At 44.3% G+C, this 24,494-nt stretch overlaps 1 protein-coding gene across 1 annotated transcript in view; it reads left to right on the top strand.

The window, feature by feature from the left end:
- Positions 1-24,494, top strand: part of lama4 (laminin, alpha 4) — an 88,361-nt gene that overhangs the window by 31,444 nt on the left and 32,423 nt on the right. The window contains exons 13-22 of the mRNA XM_054736323.2: positions 1,314-1,507; positions 5,558-5,674; positions 6,061-6,209; positions 8,489-8,630; positions 8,718-8,811; positions 8,913-9,029; positions 10,754-10,939; positions 15,012-15,151; positions 15,236-15,400; positions 22,072-22,217. Of these exons, the coding sequence (XP_054592298.1) occupies positions 1,314-1,507; positions 5,558-5,674; positions 6,061-6,209; positions 8,489-8,630; positions 8,718-8,811; positions 8,913-9,029; positions 10,754-10,939; positions 15,012-15,151; positions 15,236-15,400; positions 22,072-22,217 (1,450 nt within the window). The remainder of the gene's footprint in view (positions 1-1,313; positions 1,508-5,557; positions 5,675-6,060; positions 6,210-8,488; positions 8,631-8,717; positions 8,812-8,912; positions 9,030-10,753; positions 10,940-15,011; positions 15,152-15,235; positions 15,401-22,071; positions 22,218-24,494) is intronic.

Raw genomic sequence — 24,494 nt, 5'->3', positions numbered from 1 at the left:
TGTCCTTGTCAAGAGCAAATACAAATAAAAGAATAAAGTGAGCTTACTCACACAGGAATAATCATAAGATAAAAATCAAGACTTTATTCACATTAATCTTATTATCATATGAGGGTTTTTATTAAAGGTTCATCATTGTCATTACAAACATTTTATAACTACGGCAGTATTAATTGGTAGGTAAAAACCAAGTCCTTGGATCATTACATCAACACTGTAAAACCCGATAAGTTGGCAAACCTCAAATTGTTGATGAACCTGATTACATCAAAGATTTTGAGTTAATGAAACTCAAAAAGAGTTGAAAAAAAACCCATTTTAATTAGTTCATTTAGATTACTATTTTTAAGTAAAGGGAACATATATTTTTAAGTTAAGTACAATCTAAATTAAGGGGCAGCAGTAGCTCAGGTGGTAGAGCGGGTTGCCTCATGATCGGAGGGTCATGGGTTTGATTCCAGCTCCCGCCAAGGGTCTCCTGCTGTTGTGTCCTTGGGCAAGACACTTCACCCAACTTGCCTGTGTTAGTGGCGGTCAGAGGGGCCGACAGCGCCAAATGGCAGCCTCGCCTCTGTCAGGCCTCCCCAGGGCGGCTGTGGCTACAAGTAGCTTACCATCACTAGCAGTGTGTGAATGTGAGTGTGTCTAGAAAATCGCTATATAAGTTCAATGCATTATTATTATTATTATTATTATTATTATTATTATTATTATTATTATTATTAAGTAAAAAAAATACCCTACACTGTTAACCCAGTATTATTGAGGACCACTGATATAGAAACGTAGAATGATAAATTAATCACTTTTTAGTTATTGTTACCCATTCCAGTTGAGTTGGTCTTTATTGTTTTATTTACTAAAATAAAGAAATTGTTCAGATTAATTAAAAAGTTTGAGTTATGTACTTAAAAAAAGGAAAAGGCTGAACTGAAGCAACACATTTGAGTTCTAAAAACAATTTTAAAATTATGAGTTTCACTAACTCAAAATATTTGATTATTTTCAACATTTGGGTTGACAGTGAACCTATGGCAAGTAGCAGCTGTGTGCTTCAAAATGAGTCATACGTAGAGGTTTACTCTAAATACTAACGTGCACATTTTTCTACAATCAAAATTTCATCTAGCCAATAGGTTTACAAAATCTAAAACAACTTCAGCTTGAAGTAATCCTACATCTACTCACATCAAAGATCCAAACAGGCTGCTAAAATAAACCTGTTTAAACATTGTTGTACTTTAAGAAATCTTTGAAGAAATCTGCAGTAAAGGTCACAACTTGTCACCATTCGTGGTCTGTCCTATTTCCAGTGCTGAGACAAATCCGCCAGTTGGAGAAGAAACAGCTGATTACAGCGGGTCTTCTTCCATCTGTCAAAGAGGTCCTGTCCCGCTACTCCGCCAGGCTGTCAGAGAGTCAGACTGGTCTGCTTAAAGCTGCCAGTTCTGTGAGGGAGACCGAGGACAAAAACAAGGCCAGCCTCCTTAAATTAAGCAGAAAAGAGGTAAGTTCCAACAAATGTGGTTGTATTTGCATCTCTGTGATTTGCTCACGTCTCTCATAGAGCCATTAAAAGTTATTGTTTACATCCAAGTGACAGAGCACATCCACACAAGCTGGAACGCAAGAATCATGTCTCCATCCATTATCCAGAGCTGTATCTCTGCAATTTAAGATAACAAAATAAAACCTAGGGCTCCAGATGTTACTACTTTAGATTACGTTTGTGCAGAAGAACAAAAAATAAATAAATAAACATCTCAGAGCTAACTGTGAGGCCGGGGAGCAAGACTTCCATAGCTTTGTGGAGATTCTGGTCCACCATCCGACTTCTCAGGAGGGGTAAGTTTCCGGGGGAAGACGAGATCCGCCCAGAGTTCTTTGATGTTGTGGGACTGTGTCGGCCGATGCGGCTCTGCAGTATCGCGTGGACATCGGAAGCAGTTCCACTGGATTTGCAGATTGGGCTGGTGGACCGCAGGCCATGTTTCAGCTACAGGAGGATCACACTCCTGAGCCGCCCTGGTAAGGTTTACTCACGGGTTCTGGAGAGGAGGATTCGTCGGATAGTCGAACAGATTCAGGAGGAGCAATGTGTTTTTCATCGTGGCTGTGGAACACTGGACCACCTCTATACCCTTAAGCGTGGGGCACACAGAAGACAGATGCACTTCACCACGGACTCGCCGCAGTTTTGAGAAGTCAAATGGTCACACGGGACCCGCTAGGCCACTGAACTCTTCTTGGAAAATCGCATGATAGTCACAACATCACGCTGGACTTGTGAACAGGAAGCGGAAAGTGACTCTTTTGTCTATACGTGATCAGACTTGCCGTCACATTTTGAATTGAATTTAAAAATGGTTAAGCACGTTATTTATTAAAATACTTTAAGATCAATAGTACTTTAAAATCATCAATAGTGTAATGAAGTAGCAGTTATAAGCTCCTCGCTCATGTTTTGGCGGTTGGGTCTGTGCCGCAGAGCCGTTATTCGTCGTCGTGTCTGTTCTAAAGTACTTCACAATGTTGTAAACAGCCATGCCACGGCACTTGGAATAGAACTGGCACCTATCTTTAGCGCCTCCGTGCGAACCGGCGCCTCTGGGATGCAGCGATGCGCTCCTTGTGTAACAACTCTCAAAAACTATTGGGCCATTCCCATCTGTACCGGGTCGGCCCGGGCCGGGTAGCGTAGGTTGTTTACATATCTGGGTGGCCTGGTATTTTTCCAGGCCAACCAAGGCTCATTCTCAGCCCTCTTCTCGAGGGGGTCTGCTTCAGGCCCACCAGGGCCAACACGCCCACTGCTGACAGCAAATTCACACCTTCCATTAGAGCAAGCCTCTGATTGGTGGGTAGAATCAGCCCACATGGGCTTAAGACAAGGATGTGTGGAATCAACCGGGCCAGGCTGGGGCCGACTGGGGCTACCCGGCCCGGGCCGACCCGGTACAGATGGGAATGACCCATTAGATGTTTTTTTTTTAAAGGACGGCCTGGGTGTGACGTGGTGCAGCGCATCTGTCTTCTGTGTGCTCCAGGTTTTAGAGGGTGTCTGGGCTCTCTCTTAGAGATAGGGTGAGAAGCTCGGTCATCCGGGAGGGGCTCTGGGTAGACCTGCTGCTCCTCCATATTGACAGTAGCCAGTTGAGGTGGCTCGGGCAGCTGATTAGGATGCCTCCTCGATGCCTCCCTGGTGAGGTTTTCCGGACACGTCCAAACAGGAGGAGGCCTAAAGGAAGACCCAGGACATGCTGGAGAGACTATGTCTCGGCTGGCCAGGGAACGCCTTGGGATTCCCCTGGAAGAGCTGGCCCAAGTGGCTGGGGAGAGGGAAGTCTGGGCCTGTCTGCTTAGGCTGCTGTCCCCATGACCCAACCCCGAATAATCGGCCGAAGATGGACGGATGGAGGTCCTTCTTTCGTTGACTTTTGAAGCCTACAGCTCTGCATGTGTTAACCGTGCTGGTGGATTTTATTTTGCCACTATTTAGCTCTGTTTATTGACAACTAACAGATAAACAAAACTATGGTCAATTGGGAGGTGCCATTTTCTTGCCCTCCAGCCCGGGGCTGAGGGGGTGGGGGTGTAATGTCATGTTTCAAGGTCTGCAAGTGCATTTTGCGATATCTTCCATGACAACACTTGGCATCGTTTTTTCCCAAAACCAAACTTTCGAAAAATCGCATTGAGAAAGTTGAACTCCACACAATCGAAAGCTTTTTAGTATTGAGAGCAGTAAATACTTCTGAAGTAGTGGTCGAGTGTTGGGAAAGGATCATATTTAAAAGTGTACAAACATTAAAAAACAGGTAGCGGTCCTTAATAAAACCATACTGTCATCTGAGATGATAGCAGGAACATTTTCAAGAGGAGTGGCCAAAATCTTCGGTAACATTTTAACTTCTACGTTGAGAAGTAAAATAGGCCTGTATGAAGTACAAGATGTACTTTGTCCTAATTCAGAAGAACGGTAATAAGTGCTTGAGGTAGTGTAGGGGCCAATAGACCACATGGAAGTTATTCATTGTTCATTGATAAAAGCAACGGAGCCAGTTTTTCTGCAAACGTTTAGACAAACTCAGCTGATAACCCCTCTGGGCCCGGTGTCTTTCTGCATGTTCCTAACTGCATGGATAAGTTCATCTAACCTAAGTGGCACATCTAAGTGCTCAGATACATCAGGATCAACGGAAGGCCTCTCAAGAGCAGGGGCGGATTTAGGACTGAAGAAGATCTGGGGCTTAACACACGCGCGCGCACACACACGCACGCGCGCACACACACGCACGCGCGCACACACACACGTGACACGCACTAGTCAACATCATATATGTCTTGTACCACATAATATTTAATCTGAAGCTACATATTAAGCATATTTAGGGCAGAGTATTGTTCCTGTTAGTGTTTAGTGTGAGATGATAGTAAATATTCCCTTTCTTTCTCCAACAACTTTACCTGATAAGCTAACTTTAGGCAAACCAGCAGCACAACAAATATTTTCAAATAAGACCCACAAACCTGAGTCAACACCAGTCTCATCAAAGCTGGGGTTCTGTCGCCGTACTTTTGGTCTAAAAACGTCCTTATGTCCATCTTCACTCATGCGTTTCAGACAGAGAGTGCAGAAGAAGCCGGCTGCTGAAGGGCTTCTTCTTCAGTGGTGGAGGCTCAGGCAGGCTGTATACAAACTACTGCCAGCTGCTCCCTCTCTGTTGGACTTTGGTACTGCATGTTACTTCCGCGATTTAGATCCGGGGCTTCAGCCCAAGTAGCCGGGCCTAACGCCGCCCCTGCTCAAGAGTATCCAAAAACAAATTATCTTCAGAGATATTACTAGTAGATCCAGAAGTATACAACGTGGAACAATAATTTTTAAATACCTCATTCACCTCCTCAGGATCGGAGACCAGCTGGGTCCTTAACCTGACAGATTAATCGAGAGGAATTCTGTTGTTTCAGTTGGTAGGCCAAGAGTCTCCTCCAGAGGTGTCAAAACTCAAATTCACACTGGGTCAAAATTCAAAACTGGGATAAAATCAATGTTTATTGAAAAAGTGATGGTAAATGTTCACATTTTCCTTTACCTACAAATTTGTGTTGCGGAAACTTTTCATTTGGAAACAAACTTTTGTTTGCTTAAACCGGGGGTCGGCAACCCGCGGCTCTGGAGCCGCATGCGGCTCTTCCATCCATCTGATGCGGCTCTCTGTGCTTGTAAAATAATGAATGGTTATTTAAATAAAATGCTTTATATTTTACTGAATTAATTTTACATCTGTATGCCAATTCTAAATGTAAAGATTGTCTGCGTAAACCTGTTGCCTCTTAACTTTGTGTCTTAATTTTTCTGTTGAACAGGTAAAAGTTTCATAACAATAATACTACTATTACTAATAATAATAATAATAATAATACATTTTATTTTAGGGCACCTTTCTCAAACTCAAAGACACCTTACAACAAAAACCAGAGACAGAAACATTAAAACCAACACAGAGGTTGATAGAGCAGTTTGTGTAATGCTACTGGATTGTTGTGTCTCCAGGTGAAGCAGCAGAGGATGAGTGAGGTCCACTCGGCTGTCAACAGAACACTGGAAACCAGTAGAGTGTTCATCTCAGACTCTGAGAGGAACGTGGCTGAGGTGGATACTCTAGTGAAGGTGAGCTCCATTCACTTTCTCCATGTTTCTCCTTGATGCCAAAAATGCTCCGCGTTTTTAATGTTCCACCTAGTTGTGGACATGATGATTTACTGGACTATGGGCTTGTTGGAAGTTCATCCACGATAGTGACAAAACTTGCAGTGAATGAGAATCCAAAGATTATCCATCTGAACTGGAAACAGTCTGTAACTGGATACTAAGCTGGGCGGTGTTCTCAAACAGCTTCTCTTCAACCAGAATGGTGACATATGTGAGTGTGTCTGGGTTTTCTAATGATCACGTCAGTAACAGCGTCTGCTCAGAACATTATCCTAATGCAGGTTGTTTGATGTGAGTCTTCACAATGTTCTCTAATGTCTGTGTGTGTTGTGCTGTGTTGGCAGAATGTGACCCAATACCATGCTGCCATTGATGGTGCCAGCCAGGAGCTGGAGAAAAAGATGGACCCTCTCTCGCTGGTGGACCGACAGCTGGTTCAGAGGGCTGATGAACATGCCTCAGAGTTGGAGAGGCAGTCAAATGAACTGGAGAAGTGAGTTCTCGCATGACGCTCAAATATCATCTAAGGCCTAATCCACACGTAGCCGGGTTTTTTTTAAACGAATATCCGCCCCTCCAAAAACTTGCATCCACACCACCTTGTTTTAAAAAACTCTGTCCACACGTACCCGGAAAAATACGTTGTTAAGGACATGCCAGACCTGTAGGCGGCAGTACTTCCCCCGTTCTTAACCTCGTCCTTCGTCTGTGGTCTTCCGCAAGGAGCAGTAATTCCGCTTGTAAAAACAAACAAGCAAAAAGCGCTTGGACAATTGATAAAGCGAGCGCAGCTCTGAGGGCATCCGTGCTGTCGGCTAGTGTAAACACAGGTCGCACACGTGATGTCAGCATTTTTTGTCGCGGAAAGTGACGTTGCGGACCTTAAAACTCCGGTTTTGTCTGTCCACACGCAGACACCCAAAACGGAGAAAACGCAGATCTTCACTTTGGCCGGAGTTTTTAAAAAGATCCGTTTTCGTGTGAAAGCACTCCGTTTTCGTGTGGATGACAGGCCAAAACGTAGACAAATATCTACGTTTTGGCAGATCCCCGGCTACGTGTGGACAGGGCCTTAGTCAATGGTCACCAACCTGGTGGCCCCAGGAACCACAGAAGGTGCCCACAGGCCTTTTCTCTAAAGCACAAGTCTACAATAAACAAAACCTATTCAGTCACAAATGCAATAATAAAGATTTCAAAACAAAAACATTCTTTAAAAATAGTAAATTGTGTTGATTATAAGTGAAGCTTAGTTTAACTCCCATCTGTTCCAGTTCAAAGGGCATTGTTGTTTGTATCAACCTGCGGTGTGGCTCAGTACCCATGAAGTAGCTCTCAGCTTCACAGAGGTTGGTGACCCCGATACTGTAGCTGTCAGTAGATATTCCTTCAACACCAGGAAGTGCCTTAGTTACATTATATTATTATACTTAGAACATCAGTGAGATGCAGTCAGGATTAGGGTTCTAAGGTCAGGGCTCTAACCAGTGTGACGTGTGTGTGTGTGTGTGTGTGTGTGTGTGTGTGTGTGTGTGTGTGTGTGTGTGTGTGTGTGTGTGTGTGTGTGTGTGTGTGTGTGTGTGTGTGTGTGCGCATGCGTGCGTGCGTGTGTGTGTGTGTGTGTGTGATACTAAAATTCTACACTTACTGGAACATAACCACTGCTATTTTCCTACTTACTAGCAGACGGGGACAGAGTGAAAGTACACATACTTTAATGATTTTAAACTGAAGTACAAGTAAAACGGAATGGATTACTCATTTATTCTATTCGATTTGCACTGGCCTCCAGTAGGAATTAATGCCTGGTAAGTTGATCTCAGAGGAACAATATGCTAGTGCATCATTTCTCTGCGCTACAAGTGACCCACATCACAGCTGAGGTTCAGACGGCAGGTTTTCGAGTCTTATTTCCTGAAATTTGGACATCTTGCCAATTATCTCGATAACAGCAAATCAACTCTACCACTGACTTGCAACGAGGATGTCTCCACAAATGACACAAGCCCAGAGGATCTTCTGCTGTGCGTTGCTGCTGATGTAGTTAGCTTAAATTAGCCGATACGTTCTCTGCTGCTTCCTGGACGTGTGATTTGGAATCGTAGGATGTCCAAGGAAGGTCCCATCTTTCTCGCCTCTGATTGGCTAAACAGACTCACCTACAATTGGATGTTTCATTTAGCAGCAAACTATCTTCCTCACAGACATAGATACATAGACGACCCGTGGACTGTTATCGCATACTGGAGCTGCTGTAGTGGCCGGCCGCCATCTTAGATTGGTCTCCATTCACCCCCAGTGCATTCATTTGTAAATGAATGATAAATGACCCGCACTTGTATAGCACCTCTCAGAGTCAGGACTCCAAAGCGCTTTACACTACAGTGTATCATTCATCCATTCACACACACATTCACACACTGGTGGGGATGAGCTACGATGTAGCCACAGCTGCCCTGGGGCGCACTGACAGAGGCGAGGAAGGTGTCCCTGTTCTGAGGAAGGTGCTTACCAAACTACAAAAACACATCATATGAAGCTTTTTCACACAAACAGACACAGTGTATGGCATCATTATTAAATTGCACATATCATTTAACAAAATAAATATACAGTCAACGTTGCATGATCATGTCTATATCGAGTCCATCTGTCCAAACCACGTCTGCAGGACGTCCAAACTAGGTCTTTGCACAGTGGGATGAAAACAGCTGAAAATAGGTTTGTTTTGTGTGTTTTAGACTGTAAAATCTTTCATTCTGCCTCTTTCAGGGATCTGAGGGACAGTGATGCCAACGGCTTCGTTCAGCGAGCAATCAGTGCTGCCAACGTTTACAACAACATAGTGAAATACATCGAGAATGCCAACATTACCTCACTGACCACTTTCAACTTGTCTCGAAGCGCTGAAGATGTATGTTCTATCACACAAATGAGACGTGACTTCCTGTTGTCATTCTTCATGACTCACCACTGGTTTTGGGTTGATTGCATCTTTTAGGCCGTCTCTGGGATCAACGCTCAGCTGGAACACCTGGTAAAGATGAGCGGACATGTCTTCAAGGAGTCTGTTTCATTACATTCAGAACAAAACGGTATTTACATGTCAGGCTTCTCTCACCAGCCATTGAAAATGGATTTGTCATTGTGTTATTAACTGTTGTTATTAACACATTAATACAAATGTGCTCCGCAGAGGTAGAAGGTAAAGTGTCTGATGAACGAAAATACGTTGAGGAGATCCAAGAGACCATGGAAACAAATGAGATGAAGCTGAAAGAAATAGTGAACGACATTGATGAGATGCAAACAGGTGAGATGGAACATTTGACATGTGTAGACATCAGCATCACCTGCTCTGGCCCTCACGGGGATGCCGTACTCTCTCACTGCCAAACGTGGAACAGCTGAAAGACACAAACAGCTGACTCAATCCCGTTTTGCTGAGAACAGACAGAAGGTCTGGTTGCATCTGGGTCTATGCTAATGAACATGGATTCTCAGACCAGGACAGCTCATTTCACACGATAACTCCCAGGAACCAGAAGGGTTGATGTGTAAACAGAACCAAGATCAACAGAAAAGTTAAAGCTGCTGCAGCAGAAAGCTCTGATGGTCACACAAGTTAAAGTCTGTGTGGACCCTGAAGATGTTTGAGAGGAAAACATCAATTCTGTGTCGGTGTGACTCAGGCGGCGGAAGAAGACTCAGACACCTGCACAGAGTTCCTGAGGCTTTGGATGGTCTCTCAGTCTAAGTTGCATTACTGACTAATGTTGTCAAAAAAATCGATACCTAGATATAAATCGATACTAAAAGTGGTATCTAAATGAGATATTCCATCCCTGTGGTATCGATATTATGGACTATTATACACAGCCTTCTTCAAGTACACCGACACGCACGACAGCCAGATGCCGTAAAGCAGCCTCCGCCTCCCAGACAAACAGAAGAAGAAGACGCCGCATGGCTACATAGAAATTTCCCACGCGAGTTGTCTCCGATCCAAGTTTTGTCTGCCAAATAAATAAACAAAAACATAAACAGCGAATTTGGGAGGCGCTTCACAGCCCAACTTAATTAGCATACCAAGTCCGACACGTAGTTGTATATTCACACTTATGTGCTTAAAGGAAACTCCCGTTTATTGCAACCCGGACTTAATTTCTAGCATGCAGTACGTTTGTTTACTCACGCTGACAACTTTGGTGCTACTTGGATTCCCCGGGGTATTTAGATCCATCGGCGAATCGCCATCAGCGTATATCCATATAACGGGTGCGGACGGGCACCCATGGTGCAGCCTCGAAATAAGACATTATCTGCACCAAAACATCTCAATGTCGAAAGGTTTTGTTAGGAATCATTAACGTGATTCCCCTGTTCGTTTGGAGCGGGTCTGGGATTTCTAGGCGTGAACAGACTAGCCGCGGCTAATCTAACCGGCGCTTTTAATGACGTCACTGCCGTGCGCCAGTCTGTTTTTATTAAGATTACCGGTAGATGTACCTTTGTCCTACTGTGGAGAAATTCGTTTTCTCCCTTTATTGACCAACAGCGTTGTTCATAAGTACAGAACAAAACATATGGCATTACATCTTATGACAAAAATACAACTTAAACAGAGTTTAAGCAGCAAACCATCACTCTGCAAATAGTGTATATATAGTGAGACAATTCATGATTTAAAGTGTTAACCTTCACCAGTTTTTGTATGCACGTTTTAAAAAATGCTGATACTTGAAAGGTTTAAGCACTTTACACACTTAATTCTTAACATTTAATTTTTGCAATATAAATTGAGGAATGTTATTTTTTGAATAAACTTGTTCAATAAATTGGTGTTTTTAAATAGTATCGAAATCGAGTATCGAGTTTTTCCCCCCAGTATCGAATCGAGTTTGAAATTTTAGTATCGTGACACCCCTATTGCTGACATGAATGGGCTTTTTAACCGGAGTTCCACCTGGAAGCGTTGGCCAGGTTTTATTGACGGCAGTGATCCTACGCTAACAAAAAAGTACTTATGCTTTACAGACAGAACAGAGCAGCGTCTGAATCACACCTTGCACGTGGCTCAACGGACTCTCCACCGTTCAACTGAAGTCCTTCAGACCATTACTCCCATCAGCAGCAAGGTGGAGGAGTGGGCCACCAACATGAGGAATAACCAATACTCCACAGCTGCTTATGAACAGGCCATTTCTTCTGCTGGACAAGCAGGTAGGAAGTTCTGTCTGATTTCTACACATTACTGAGCAGCTTCTGTCCCAGTCAGCTTCCACTCACTGTGTTTGGAGTTAGGAAAGCCCAGGTCATCCGTTTACCTGTCTGGTCTTTAGTTTTAACACACACACACACACACACACACACACACACACACACACACACACACACACACACACACACACACACACACACACTCCAGGTTCATGCACTTCCTAGAAAACTTCACAGAGCTTTTTGGAAACTAGAGACTTTGAGTACGCCAGGGAAACAACACTTTATAATTATTTGACCCAGAAACAAAAATAAATTTATGAAAATCTTTTTGTTGCTATATTTCTAGTACTAATGATGATGCAGGATGAATGATTGTAAGTGGTGATTCAAAGTGATATGAAATGTCAGAATGAATGAACTCTAATGAAATGTGATCTTAGATGTTAAAAACCTTTAGCCTAGTGAACTAGACCAAACTCTTGCTTTGCAAAGTTTGGTCCAGGAACGCTCCACTGGAACCTCTGCAGCCCCTAACAGCATTCGGCTGGCCAATTTTTTTAATTCACCTTTAAATATGAATGAAAGTAATTTTAACTAAAGTTTGTTTTAACATTTAATTTACAAATAATTTATTGCGTTCACCTCAGTAGAAAACGTGCATTCTGAACACGGAATATGATGGCTTGACTTAGAGAGTCCAATGGGGGACTCAAATTCAATGAAGTCTTCAACAGCTGTGCTTTATAGCAAAAATAATAATAATAATAACAATTTTGAGTAGCTGTTCACTTTAGTGACCATTATGTATAAAAGGTTTAATGAAGTGACTCCGAGAAATGTGATATCTGGGTTTATAAAATAAATCAGGTTGAATTTAATGAGGTTTAATTAGTTAACAATTTAATCTTAACCTATCCCTCGCAGAGCAGAGTTACAGTACCCGTGTGTGTGGAGGCGTCTCGGAAAGTGAGGAGTTTGACTTCTGGATGTCACAGGCCGTATTCCTCTGAGTCCGCATCAGCTGGTCACAGATAGCCTCCTGGGCCTGCTGGTCATGGCGGGTGAAAAAGGGTTTTCTCTCTGAAGGGTTCATGGTTTATCATTTTTGGACCAAGCAGATCTAGAGAGTGTACCAAGAATTCTCAGATGTCACACTTTATTCTCAGACACTTAGAAAAGCTTATTTAACTTATTGTGAAGTAAATTGGTCACATATTAATATCAGTATATCAACATAGCTGATAATAAATCATTATTAAATCATCAAGTAGACTTGTTTGGAGTATTTAAGATCTGAAGTAAGGCATTTCTAGAATAAACCGTTGTGTTGGTTCATTCATTACTGTAAAACAGTCAAGACATTATTAAACCACTTTAGATTAAACAGAACATGACTAGGAGACTGGGGTAATGTTGTTTCTACTGGTGATCAAAAATCAAAGCTGATCGCCATGACATGTGGGGTCCCCCAAGGCTCGATTCTTGGACCACTACTCTTCAATCTACATGCTGCCCCTGGGTCAGGTCGTAGACAATAACAACATTACCTATCATAGTTATGCAGATGACACCCAGATCTACCTAGCCGTATCACCTAGTGGCTGTGGTCCTCTAGACTCACTCTGTCAGTGTTTGGAGCAACTTACGGTCTGATGCAGTCAAACTTCCTCCAGTTAAACAAAGTGGAGACTGAAGTTATTGGACGTTTGTCAATGCCAAGGCACCTGGCCAAGCAAGGCGATGTCTTGCTTGGCCAGGTGCCTTGCTTACAAGAACGCCTTGGTAGAACATGAACATTGGAACACGCCTTGGCAGTTCCTGATGACATATCTCCTAGGCAACCGGGGCGGAACCGAGATATCAAGGCGAGGTTCCTTGGCGTTTAGAAACACCCATTTTCTTTGGAAGTCAGAAGGATAGGATGGAGGCTATTGTTCAGCTTGGCTCCAGAGGAATAAAGACAAAGACTAGGGTTTGAAATCTCGGTGTCATAATTGATTCAGACCAGAGCTTCACTGGTCACAACTAGATCAGTGTTTTATCATCTGCATCAAACAGCACGACTCAGCGGTCTCATGTCCAGACAGGACCTAGAGAAACTCATTCATGTGTTCATCTACAGCAGGCTGGACTACTGCAATGGTCCCCTAACTGGTCTTCCTAAAAAAGCTGTGAAGCAACTGTAGCTTATTCAGAACGCTGCTGCTAGAGTCTTAACAAGAACCAAGACAACCAAACACATCACTCCTGTTCTTAGATCTCTACACTGGTTACCAGTAAACTACAGAATCAACTTCAAAGTGCATTTACTAGTCTATAAATCTCTCAACGGCATGGGACCAAAACTTATGTCAGATCTCCCTCCTGTATCTACATCCAGCGGGGCTCTGAGATCCTTAGGAAACAGTCAGCTTGTAGAACCGGGTCAGAACCAAACAGGGTGAAGCTGTTTTTAGCAACTATGCTGCTCACAGATGGAATCAGCTTCCTCATGACCTCAGATCTGTTCCAACACTAGTAACAATAATGTAATCATCAGCCTTTGAATAAATGTCCTTATGCTGCACCTTCTGGACTGTATTTGTTCATCCTTTAACTTTAAAGGTGCATTACGTAGAAATTAAGTAAAAATGACATCCTAAGTGTAAAGTTAAGGATTGGCTACATATATATTGAATGATCAATCAGATTGATGTTCCATATAAATATGAGATATCAATCTGATTGGTCTTTGAATGTTTAAGCAGAAGACTTTAGTTTATTTGCCATATTCAGGGACCATAAACACACTTCGTATTAATTCAAACAGAGTCAAGAATATAGTTAAAAATTATTTTAATTCTATTTTCCTAAACTAAATAAAAATACAGGACAACGTATGAATGAAATGATGGCTGTACAGATAACAGATGATGGAATTGACACTAGATGTTTTATCAAAACCTTTCTTAACTATCTGAGAGAGATGGTGGAGTCTGGGCTGTAAAATCAGTTTGGCTGTATGGTTTGATAAGCTAAACTTTAGTTATAAAACCATCCAACGCAATTTGTGCCAATCTACACACCCTTGTATGAAGGTACCGGTGTGATCCAGGGGGTCAGGAGGTTGAGATGAACACTGCTGATGGCGTGGACCTCTGGTACCAGAGCTCGTAGCCAGCTCTGAGTATGACCCGCCTACTCTGGGTAATCTTTAGGTGACGGCAGGAAGCTGGAGTGTCTATTTTGTGTCTGAGGCTGTTCAGTGGCTTTGAAAGAGCCATTGTGTCTGAAATCACTCACAAGCGTTGCAGAGGATTTGACCTTTGATTATATCAACCTATAAAGCTGTAAAGTCATTTATGATTCAAGGAAGAGGAACTTTATTCAGAGTGAAAGTGCAGAAAGTCTCGTCTTCTGCATGAGACCTTGTCTTCCAGCACTTATTATGGCTAACTTAATTGGTTTTGTCGTCTTAGGTCTTTGCTTTTCTTTTTTGGAGGCCAGACAGATGGGATGTTTGTGTCTGCAAATTAAAAGTTAATTTGTGGTCATTTGTGATGTAAACACTGGCCTTTGGGTATGTTACATGAGTTAAAAAGTTTTTACTGCAACCACTTGAACAACTCTGGAGGTTTTTGCCAGCTGTCATCAAATTACAATAGTGGGCGCTGCAGCGTTAGCTCTGCAGCCAACACTGCAACATTCTCACTTTATTCTTACATACTGCACCTTTAACCTTTTCATTTTTTAATTGTATTTTCTGTCATGTTGATTTTAATGTCCTTGCTATTCTTGCTAATTGGAAAGCCTATTTGAATTGCCTGTGTATGAATTGTGCTATATAAATAATGCTGTCTTGCCTTTCCTTACTCTTACAGAAATGGAAGTGTGAATATTTCAACATTATCGACTTTTATGCAAAACTTGATAGTTTCACAGCAACTCTTTCAAGGAGAAACAAATGTTTTCTTTCAATTAAAAGAAAAGAAATTTATGATAAAATGTCTTGTGTCCATTTAGCTTTGATTTCCTTCTTAAGTGCGGGTTCTCACATGTGCCACATCTGGTCTCTGTTTCCATGGCTGTACAGTGGAGAAGCTGAACGTTCTTGTGCCTGAACTGTTGAATAAGCTGAAGGTGGTTGAAGACAAGAAGCCAGCCAACAATGTTACCACCAACATCATGAGAGTCCGAGAGCTCATCTCCCAGGCCAGAAGTGTAGTCAGGAAGGTAGGTTCAGCATTGCTGAAGCTGCAATCACAGCGTGCTTAATGAGGCTGGCAGTGTTTATATTAACACATTGTGTTGCTCTAGGTCCAGGTGTCCATGAGGTTCAATGGACAGTCTTCAGTGGAGGTTCATCCACACGGCAATCTGGAAGAGTTGAAGACAGTGACATCCATCAGCCTGTTCCTCAGGGTGGACCCGGACAAAGATCCTATAGAAGACAGGTTCATCTTATACCTGGGAGAGCGAAATGTGAGGATTTCAGTCACATTTAAAGTTGATGCTTTGCTGTTTAAATCAATCAGTTTTGGCTAAAGAGTTAAAGCCACACGATGCAACTTTTTCCTGTTTTTAAATCAGTTTCCTGAGCCAGTATGTGCTAAGAAGACCCTTGACAGGATTACACCCTCACCGGCCCCTGTGGCCAGAACACCGCACTTGCATCTTCGGCCTGGCGGGCCGCTCTGTTGGGACTTGAGCTGACATAGCTGCCGCTGCAGTCTACTTCCAGCACGTTACCACCATGTTTTAGATCATGAACACATCAGAGTGGTTTAATTCAGTATTGAATCACTCCTATTGACCCTTTGCACCGACGTCACCTAACCACGTGGGTCCACCATGCTGGACGGCAAAAGCATGTAAACAGCGAGCGACACGAGTACTAAACAAAAGGAAAAGTAGAGCCCGAAATTGTTTTTGTGATCAAAACAAAAACAAAACTCCTCCAGCATTCCTTCCACTAGTTCATGTCCAGTTCAGTGATCAGAAGAAGTAGCGCATCTAGCAGGGCTCATAGAGAGCGGTATGCTAACTAGCTTACCAACGTTAGCTTACGTTCTCTCTGCAGCTGTTCACCGATGTAAACATGTTGCTGACTTTGCCTAAATTCACCCCTCTGGATTTATAATTTTATGTTGTAAACAGCGTTTCACTTTACACCAAAGCTGATTGTTAAAAGTCCAGATCCCTACCAGTTTCTGTTGCTGGTGGTGTTACCGGGTTCAGCTGCTGCTCTCACACCGGAATGAGAAGATCTCTGAACGCCGACGCTCATATAAATAAATAAATAACGTCATTTTAACACACGTAATCGTACATCGGAGCTTTAATATTAATAATTGTCTCGCTTTGCACTACAGTGGACGGAGCGCATTCTCCGTGGTGAAATACCCATCCATCAGGATGATCTGTCACCTTTGACCTTTAGCCTGGTGCTGCACAACCAGTAGGCTTTGGTCACTGGACCTCAGGGACCTGCTGGGGGTGTAGGGACTGAGAAGATCACCAATTTAAGATGGTGCTTGTCCATGTAAGGCCCTATAGACCAGAACCAGGATCTTGAAATGAACCCTGAAGTTGACTGGCAGCCAGTGAAGCTGGAGGAGAAGCGGGGTGATGTGGGTGTGTTTGGAGGACTTGGTCAGAAGCCGAGCACAGACGTTCTGAACCACCACCTAAGGAAGGCTGGGAGACCTTTCAGCTGATAGATTAAGGTGTTAAAAAGATTAACACGCAGCAAGGAGATAAGTGTTGGTTTTGGTGTGACCACAGGACATTAATAACAGACACTAGGGGGTGCTAAAGAAAGCAAAACTACTAAGTGCGCCATTAAAGCCAGTTCAGGTACCCAGATGGCTCCAAGGAACTCCATGCAATAGAGTTATCCTGTTTAGAGCCCTGCACGGGCCTAAAATCTGAGCCCATGTCCGGCCCGGCCCGAGGGGGTGGAGCCCCAGCCCGACCCAGGCCGAAAAGGTTTTCAGGATTCTCTGGCCCGACCCGAGCCAGACTTTTTTTTTTAACATTTCATAATGTTTTAGCGTGATAGAATGCTCAGCATTCTAATTATATGGGCCAAATATCAGTTCAGAGTACCCACCCTGTTTGGAGTCCCTGGGACGAGTGCTAGATAGTGCTCCAGGGGACTCCATTGTCCTGCTGGGGGACTTCAATGCTCACGTGGGCAATGACAGCTTGACCTGGAGGGGTGTGATTGGGAAGAACAGCCCGCCTGATCTGAACTCGAGTGGTGTTTCATAATTGGACTTCTGTGCAAGCCGCAGTTTGGCCATAACGAACACCATGTTCGAACATAAGGATGCCCGTCGGTACACTTGGTACCAGGGCAGCCGAGGTCGCAGGTCAATGATAGACTTTGTAGTCGTATCATCTGAACTGCGGCCGTATGTTTTGGACACCCGAGTGTAGGGACGGGTACCTTTGACATTTTAATCGATTCGGTACTAATTCCCGGTACCTACGAATCGATACCGGTACTTAAAGGTACCAATTTTCGATACTTTTGAGTGTTTAATATTTTAATTCTCTTTTATAATTAAATATGTATTTTTCTCAATTTATAACCATATTTGATAAATAGCACGATAAATAACACACAACTGTTTGTATTTTAACATTGTCCTTGTAGTTTTATAAGCTGATAATTAAACTGAAGCAAACATCTTTACTGTGAACTAAATTTACCGTGTATCTTCATTCCTTTTGCCGTCCTTTTTCATTTGATTTTTCCTACTGGGAAGTTAGAATTTCCAAGGAAAAAGCGAACGCACCATTAGCTGATAACATTGGTGCCAATGGAAGCAATGTTTTCTAGCTAACATTATCTTAAACAGTTTATTTAGCTGCTGGAGCAGATTTAAACGATGATGCCTCACACTAAAATCGTTGTCGCTGGTTTCATCTTCACCCAATCACCTGTCACATTTAGTAAAGTGAAGCCAAACTTTAGAGCGCGTTCATGTTCTTCTAGTCGGAAATTCGGAGTTCCGAGGAGAAAGCGAACGCACCATTAGTGAAACGGTGGCTAACATGTCAAGCTAACTTTATCTTAAACATTTTATTTACCTACCAGAGCAGATTAAGATGAGGATGTCTCACTTAGATCGTTGTCGCTGGATTCATCATCACCCAGTTACCCATCACATTTAGTGAAGTGGACCCAAGCTTTAGCGTGCGTTCTTTCTACCATGCTGCTCTGTTTACAACTGACTCGCAGCGACCGACGACATAACGCTCTTGCGCATGCGCAGCTGTCTAGGCAAGTTCTCGTTATGAAGGACAGGTGCCGAAACGAGGCACCGTTTCAAATGACGTAGTGAATCGGTGGTCGGTCGGTACTGTGGAATTCGGTCGGTACCTTAAAAAGTACCGAATTCGGTACCCATCCCTACCTGAGTGAAGAGAGGAACGGAGCTGTCAACTGATCACCACCTGGTGGTGAGTTGGATCAGATGGCAGGGGAAGATGCCGCGTAGACCTGGCAGACCCAAACACATAGTCAGGGTCTGCTGGCAACACCTGGCAGAAGAACCTGTCAAGACGGTCTTCAACTCCCACCTCCGGCAGAGCTTTGACCGCATCCTGAGAGCAGTGGGGGACATTGACTCCAAGTGGGCCTTGTTCCACTCTACGATTGTTGAGGCGGCTGTTGCTAGCGGTGGTCGCAAGGTGGCCGGTGCCAGCTGTGGTGGAAACCCCCGTACCCGCTGGTGGACACCAGAGGTTCGGGGAGCCGTCAGGCTGAAGAAGGAGGCCTACAGGGCATGGCTGGTCTTTGGGCCTCCAGAGGCAGCAGACAGGTACCGGATAGCCAAGCAGGGTGCAGCAGTGGCAGTTGCCGAGGCAAAATCTCGGGCGTGGGAGGAGTTTGGTGAGGCCATGGAGAAAGACTATCGATCAGCTCCAAAGAGGTTCTGGCAAACTGTCCGGCGCCTCGGGAGAGGAAGGCAGCAACTTGCTCACACTGTTTACAGTGGGGATGGGGAGCTGCTGACGTCAACTGAGGTTATAGTCGGACGGTGGAAGGAATACTTTGAGGAGCTCCTCAATCCCACCTACGCGCATTCCGAGGAGGAACTAGAGCCGGGAGACCTGGGGATGGACTGTTCAATCTCGGGGGCAGAAGTTGCTGAGGTAGTCAAACAACTACACAGCGGCGGAGCCCCGGGGGCGGATGAGATTCGTCCTGGGTATATCAAGGCTATGGATGTTGTAGGGCTGTCGTGGTTGACACGTCTCTGCAACATTGAGTGGTCATTGGAGCAGTTCCTGTGGAGTGGCAGACTGGGGTGGTGGTCCCCATCTTTTAGAAGGGTGACCTGAGGGTGTGTTCCAACTATGGGGGGATCACAATCCTCAGCCTCCCTGGAAAGTACTACTCCGAGGTACTGGAGAGAAGTGTCCGATCAATAGTTGAGTCTCAGATTGAGGAGGAGCAATGTGGTTTTCATCCTGGCCGTGGAACTGTGGACCAGCTCTATACACTTGCAAGGGTGATGGAGGGGGCATGGGAGTTTGCCAGAGGAGCGTGAGTTTGGTCCGCATAGCCGGTAGTAAGTCATACCTGTTCCTGGTGAGGGTTGGACTCCGCCAGGGCTGCCCTTTGTCACCAGTTCTGTTCATTACCTTTATGGACAGAATTTCTAGACGCAGCCGTGGTGTGGAGTGTGTCGAGTTTGGTGGCAGGAGAATCTCGTCTCTGCTTTTTGCGGATGATCTTGACCTCCTAGCTTCATCCAGCTCTGACCTTCAGCTATTGCTGGGAAGGTTCACAGCCGAGTGTGAAGCGGCTGGGATGAGGATCAGCACCTCCAATTCTGAGACCATGGTTCTCGACCGGAAAAGGGTGGCTTGCCACCTCCGGGTCGGGAGAGAGGTCCTACCTCAAGTGGAGGAGTTTAAGTATCTCGGGGTCTTGTTCACGAGTGAGGGTAGGAGGGATCGGGAGATCAACAGGTGGACTGGTTCAGCGTCTGCAGTGATGCGGACGCTGAGCCGATCTGTCGTGGGGAAGAGGGAGCTGAGCCAGAAAGCCAGGCTCTCGATTTACCGATCGATCTACGTCCCAATCCTCACCTATGGTCATGAGCTTTGGGTAATGACCGAAAGAACGAGATCACGGATACAAGCGGCCAAAATGAGTTTCCTCCGTATGGTGGCCGGGCTCAGCCTTAGAGATAGGATGAGGAGCTCGGACATTCAGGAGGGACTCGGAGTAGAACCGCTGCTCCTCCGGATCGAAAGGAGCCAGTTGAGGTGGTTTGGGCATCTGGTCAGGATGCCTCCTGGACGCCTCCCTGGGGAGGTGTTTCGGGCATGTCCTGCCGGCAGGAGGCCCCCGGGTCGACCCAGGGCACGTTGGAGAGGTTACATCTCCAATTTGGTCCGGGAACACCTTGGGGTCCTGCCGGAGGAGCTGGTGGAGGTGGCTTGGGGAGAGAACTGTCTGGAGCTCTCTAGTTGGGATGCTGCCCCCGCGACCCGGACCCGGATAAGCGGAGGAAGACGACGACAACGAGCCTGTCAGTGAAACATGGCTCCAGCTTTCTAGATGTGGACTCTAAAAAGCAAAGGGGCATTTTAACTTTTGTTTTAATTATTTTACAGGTGATTTTATCAGCTTTCCGACGCTCACGCTCATGCAGACGAGTGTCAGTGAGCTTCGCTGCGTCTGACTGATGCAGAGTTAGTTTTTTTATCTGCAGTGAGACAAAAAACTAACCTCACTTCATTCTGAGATTGTTCTTTAAAACTCGTATTAAATCCACTGTGTTGATGCACTTTAACAACTTTGTCACGCTGCATTTTAGCTGATATGGGACTTTATTTATTGGATGCTAAGATCACACTCACGTAGAACAACACACAGGCTCTCTGCTGCTATTATCAGTTGAAGGTTATCATCTGGTTTTAAAAAAAGGTATTAATCAGAATTTCCAGATCACGTTTTATTCCACGAAAATCGGCCAATTCCACATTAATTTGGGTGCTAACTTTACTAGCATATTGTGCTAGCGTTAGCGGGTCGGAAGCTAATGCTATAGTGCTGCTAATGCCCATAAATCTAAAGTAAAGTTTGCCGACATTTGTCGTAAAGTCCCGTTACCGCCACTTTCAGATGGAAATTGCTCCTTTTAGACGAAGCACTCTGTACTAGCCACTAGCCTGGGACACACACACACACACACACACACACACACACACACACACTACTTTTTTCTTCAGTTTTTTTAGCAGTAGTGGCATCAGCTCCTGGTTTTAAATACTGCCACACCACTCTTCCTTAAAACGAGGAACAGTTTTGAGCTGTGTGTGGCTAAAATAACCAGACATTCTGCATTTTTCCAATTGGACTTCAAAAATCTTAGCGAGAAGAAAAAATGGTGGATTGGCTCTGTGTTTAGCCGGAGGGCCATGACCATTTTTGGTAGTTATTGTGACGACATAAATTTCAGATGTATTAGGTATTTTGAAAAACTGAACGGGTGGTCAAATACGCCCAAAACTTAATTATAAAATATCTAAATAGCAACTCTAGTGAAGTTAATGGACAAAAAAGTGAGTTTTTCATGTTATGTCTCCTTTAAGATGATTCTGGTCCTGATTTGGTGCTTTATAAATGAACTTGAATTGAATTGAATTTAATTTAATTTAGCCAGGGAGCAAAGCTCTCGATTTACCGGTCGATCGACGTTCCTACACTCACCTATAGATACAAGCGGCCGAAATGAGTTTTCTCTGCAGGGTGGCCGGGCTCCCCATTAGAGATAAGGTGAGAAGCTCGGTCATGCGGGAGGATCTCGGCGTAGACTCACTGCTGCTCCACGTCTAGAGGAGCCAGTAGAGGTGGCTCGGGCATCTAGTCCGTATGTACGCCTCCGTGGTGAGGTTTTCCAGGCACGCCAACTATGTCTCTTGGCTGACCAGGGAATGCCTTGGGTTTCCCCCAGAGTAGCTGGTCCAAGAAGCTGGGGAGAGGACATTCTGGTCTTCTCTGCTTAGGCTCCTGCCTCCGCGACCCGACTCCGGGTAAAAGGAAGAAAGTGGATGATCAGGGACTTTATGTTCAGAAAACAACTGGTAGTTCATGAGTTAATGTTTTCTGTTGTTGCTGCTTTAAGGGCCGGAAAGACTACATGGGTTTGGCCATCAAGAATGACAACCTGGTTTTTGTCTACAACCTCGGAAGTGAAGACGTTGAAATCCCACTGACATCAAAGCCTGTCAGCCAATGGCCTGCAGTCTTCAACCACATCAAAATAGAGAGGTAAAACTTAAACCACTGAAGGATTCATGCTGAAGGATTTGTTTAATGTAAAAATGATCTGAACTCTTCATTCATTCTGACTTTATTAAAATGGTAGCCTTTTCCTAATGAAAAAACCTCAAAGGGGGCATATTGTGCAAAACTCCCCTTTTGTGCTGCCATGCGAGTCTCTAATGCCACTGGAAACACTCCAAATGGGAATAAAAAAACACCCATCTGGTTTTGGTGAGTGTTATGTTTCAGAAATAATATGCCTCAAACAAACCATTTTTAAAAAGTCCCAGTTTGTGACATCCCAAACAAGGACATTAGCAGGGATGCTTGATAATGGCTTTTTTAACCGATATCTGATATCCGATAGTCCGCCTCTTAACTTATTCACTGCCATTGATGACTCAAGTCGTCAGTTGCATTTTTTAACGAGGCAGGCTCGGAAAGGAGCTCGCGGACCTTTAGCGTAAACATCCTCGCTCTAAAGATGATTTTCACCTGTGTGTGTCACACGTCACATGATCATAAAGCAGATAATCCATGAATTAGGAGATGGGTTTGGGAGGCCATTGTGTCAAACGTTAGGTGCTAACCGGTAAAGCTCCTGCTGCTCACTCTTGGACCACGGATTGTGAAAGAATGGAAAAAGCTAGAAACACGTGATTCTTCCTGATGTAAGAAGTGAGTCTACTCTTTCTTTTGGTATTTTTTGTGTGTACATGATCATCGAGTACGTTGTTCTGTGATTCTTCAAAAAACTGTAAAAAAAAGCTCGAAAGCTCTGTTCAGATAACGGCTGGCAATGAATGAGTTAATGTCCAATACCTATATATGCAGAATCCCCCTTAATGAAAAAGAAGGAAATCATTTGATTGATGTGATCGGTTTCCTCTGGGTTCTCTGGGTCAGTGTTTCTCAACCCTGGTCCTCAGGGCCCACTGCCGTGCATGTTGTCCATGTCTCTGCTTCAGCACACCTAATTTACACCGGCTCCTCAGGAGGACATCAAGTGTTGCAGATGCCTGTTAATCACGTATTCATTTAAGTCGGGTGTGTGGCAGCAGGAAACACTGGTGTTTAAAAGGGCAACATGTAACACATGCAGAACATGTGAGGACCAGGGTTGGGGCTCGAGGTTCTTCACACTGGAGGCTAGTAGTAGCTCCATATGGAAAAAGAAGGAACCCGACCTGTGTGAACAGGGCCAAACATCGACACCATATTCTCCACCAACACTACAAGCAAGTATTAGTACTCCCCAGAGATAATTAGTGTTATATTAAATGGTTAACTGTTGCACGAACATACAGCATATTAAGCCAATTCATCATTCACTTGTGTTTTTCACCATTTGAATGTAACCAAAGGCAGCCCAACTAGACTATTTGGTGTCTTTACAGCATTTGCAAAAACATGCAGCAGTCCATCAAAGTCAATACAAGCTATGAGCTGTGATCCAAAATGAAATGAAAGTGAGTGGGAAGTGTAGATAGCGCCCGCACTAGGCTAACCGAACATAAAACTGTGTGGTACTTTTCCACAAGGTAGAGGCATCTATCAGCGAGTAAACAACGAAAAATGAGCCTAAAGCAGATTATTGCTAACATGCAGCAGCTCTAACTTTCTCTAGTTCCACACAAGCGTTGCACTGAACTAGTGACCTAGTGATGCATCAGTCGCAGAAGACACAGCTCTCAGAGCCGGCTCCCTCTAGGAGTGAAAGAGATTGTACCTGTATCCCCGGAGCCACGAAAAACAACACAGCACGCCTCTATTGAGACGTGGGGCTGTGCAGTGTACCTCTGATTCCTCTTGTAACATGTTGTAAGTAGTTACTTTTAATAAATTGTCGATAAAATATAAGTGTTCAATAAGAAGTGATATTTCAATCAATCAACCTTTATTTGTTGAGCACTTTCCACACAGAAGCGACCAAAGTGCTGTACAGGCAAAGACGCGACTAATCAAACACAGTTACCAGGATAAAACAAAGACAAGACAGGACTGAGTAAAAATGGCCGCCAACGGAAAGTAGAACACTAATAGCAATAACAAACCACCACGATGCGTTTCTGCTCAGCTGAGATTAAAAGCCAAGTTAAAAGGATAAGTTTTAAAAAGAGACAAACTCTTGCAGACACTCAGCCATCCTTATAGACAGAGTAAGATTCTTCCATAGTCTGGGACCCACAGCAGAACTGGCCATGTCCCTTCAGGTCACAAGACAAGTCTTATGGGCCATTCCCATCTGTACCGGGTCGGCCCGGGCCGGGTAGTGTAGGTTGT

This window comes from Nothobranchius furzeri, chromosome 3 (genome assembly GCF_043380555.1).
Source record: "Nothobranchius furzeri strain GRZ-AD chromosome 3, NfurGRZ-RIMD1, whole genome shotgun sequence".
Lineage (NCBI taxonomy): Eukaryota > Metazoa > Chordata > Actinopteri > Cyprinodontiformes > Nothobranchiidae > Nothobranchius > Nothobranchius furzeri.
The sequence above is the reverse complement of the archived record's forward strand: the minus strand, read 5'-3'. Positions and strand labels throughout refer to the sequence as shown.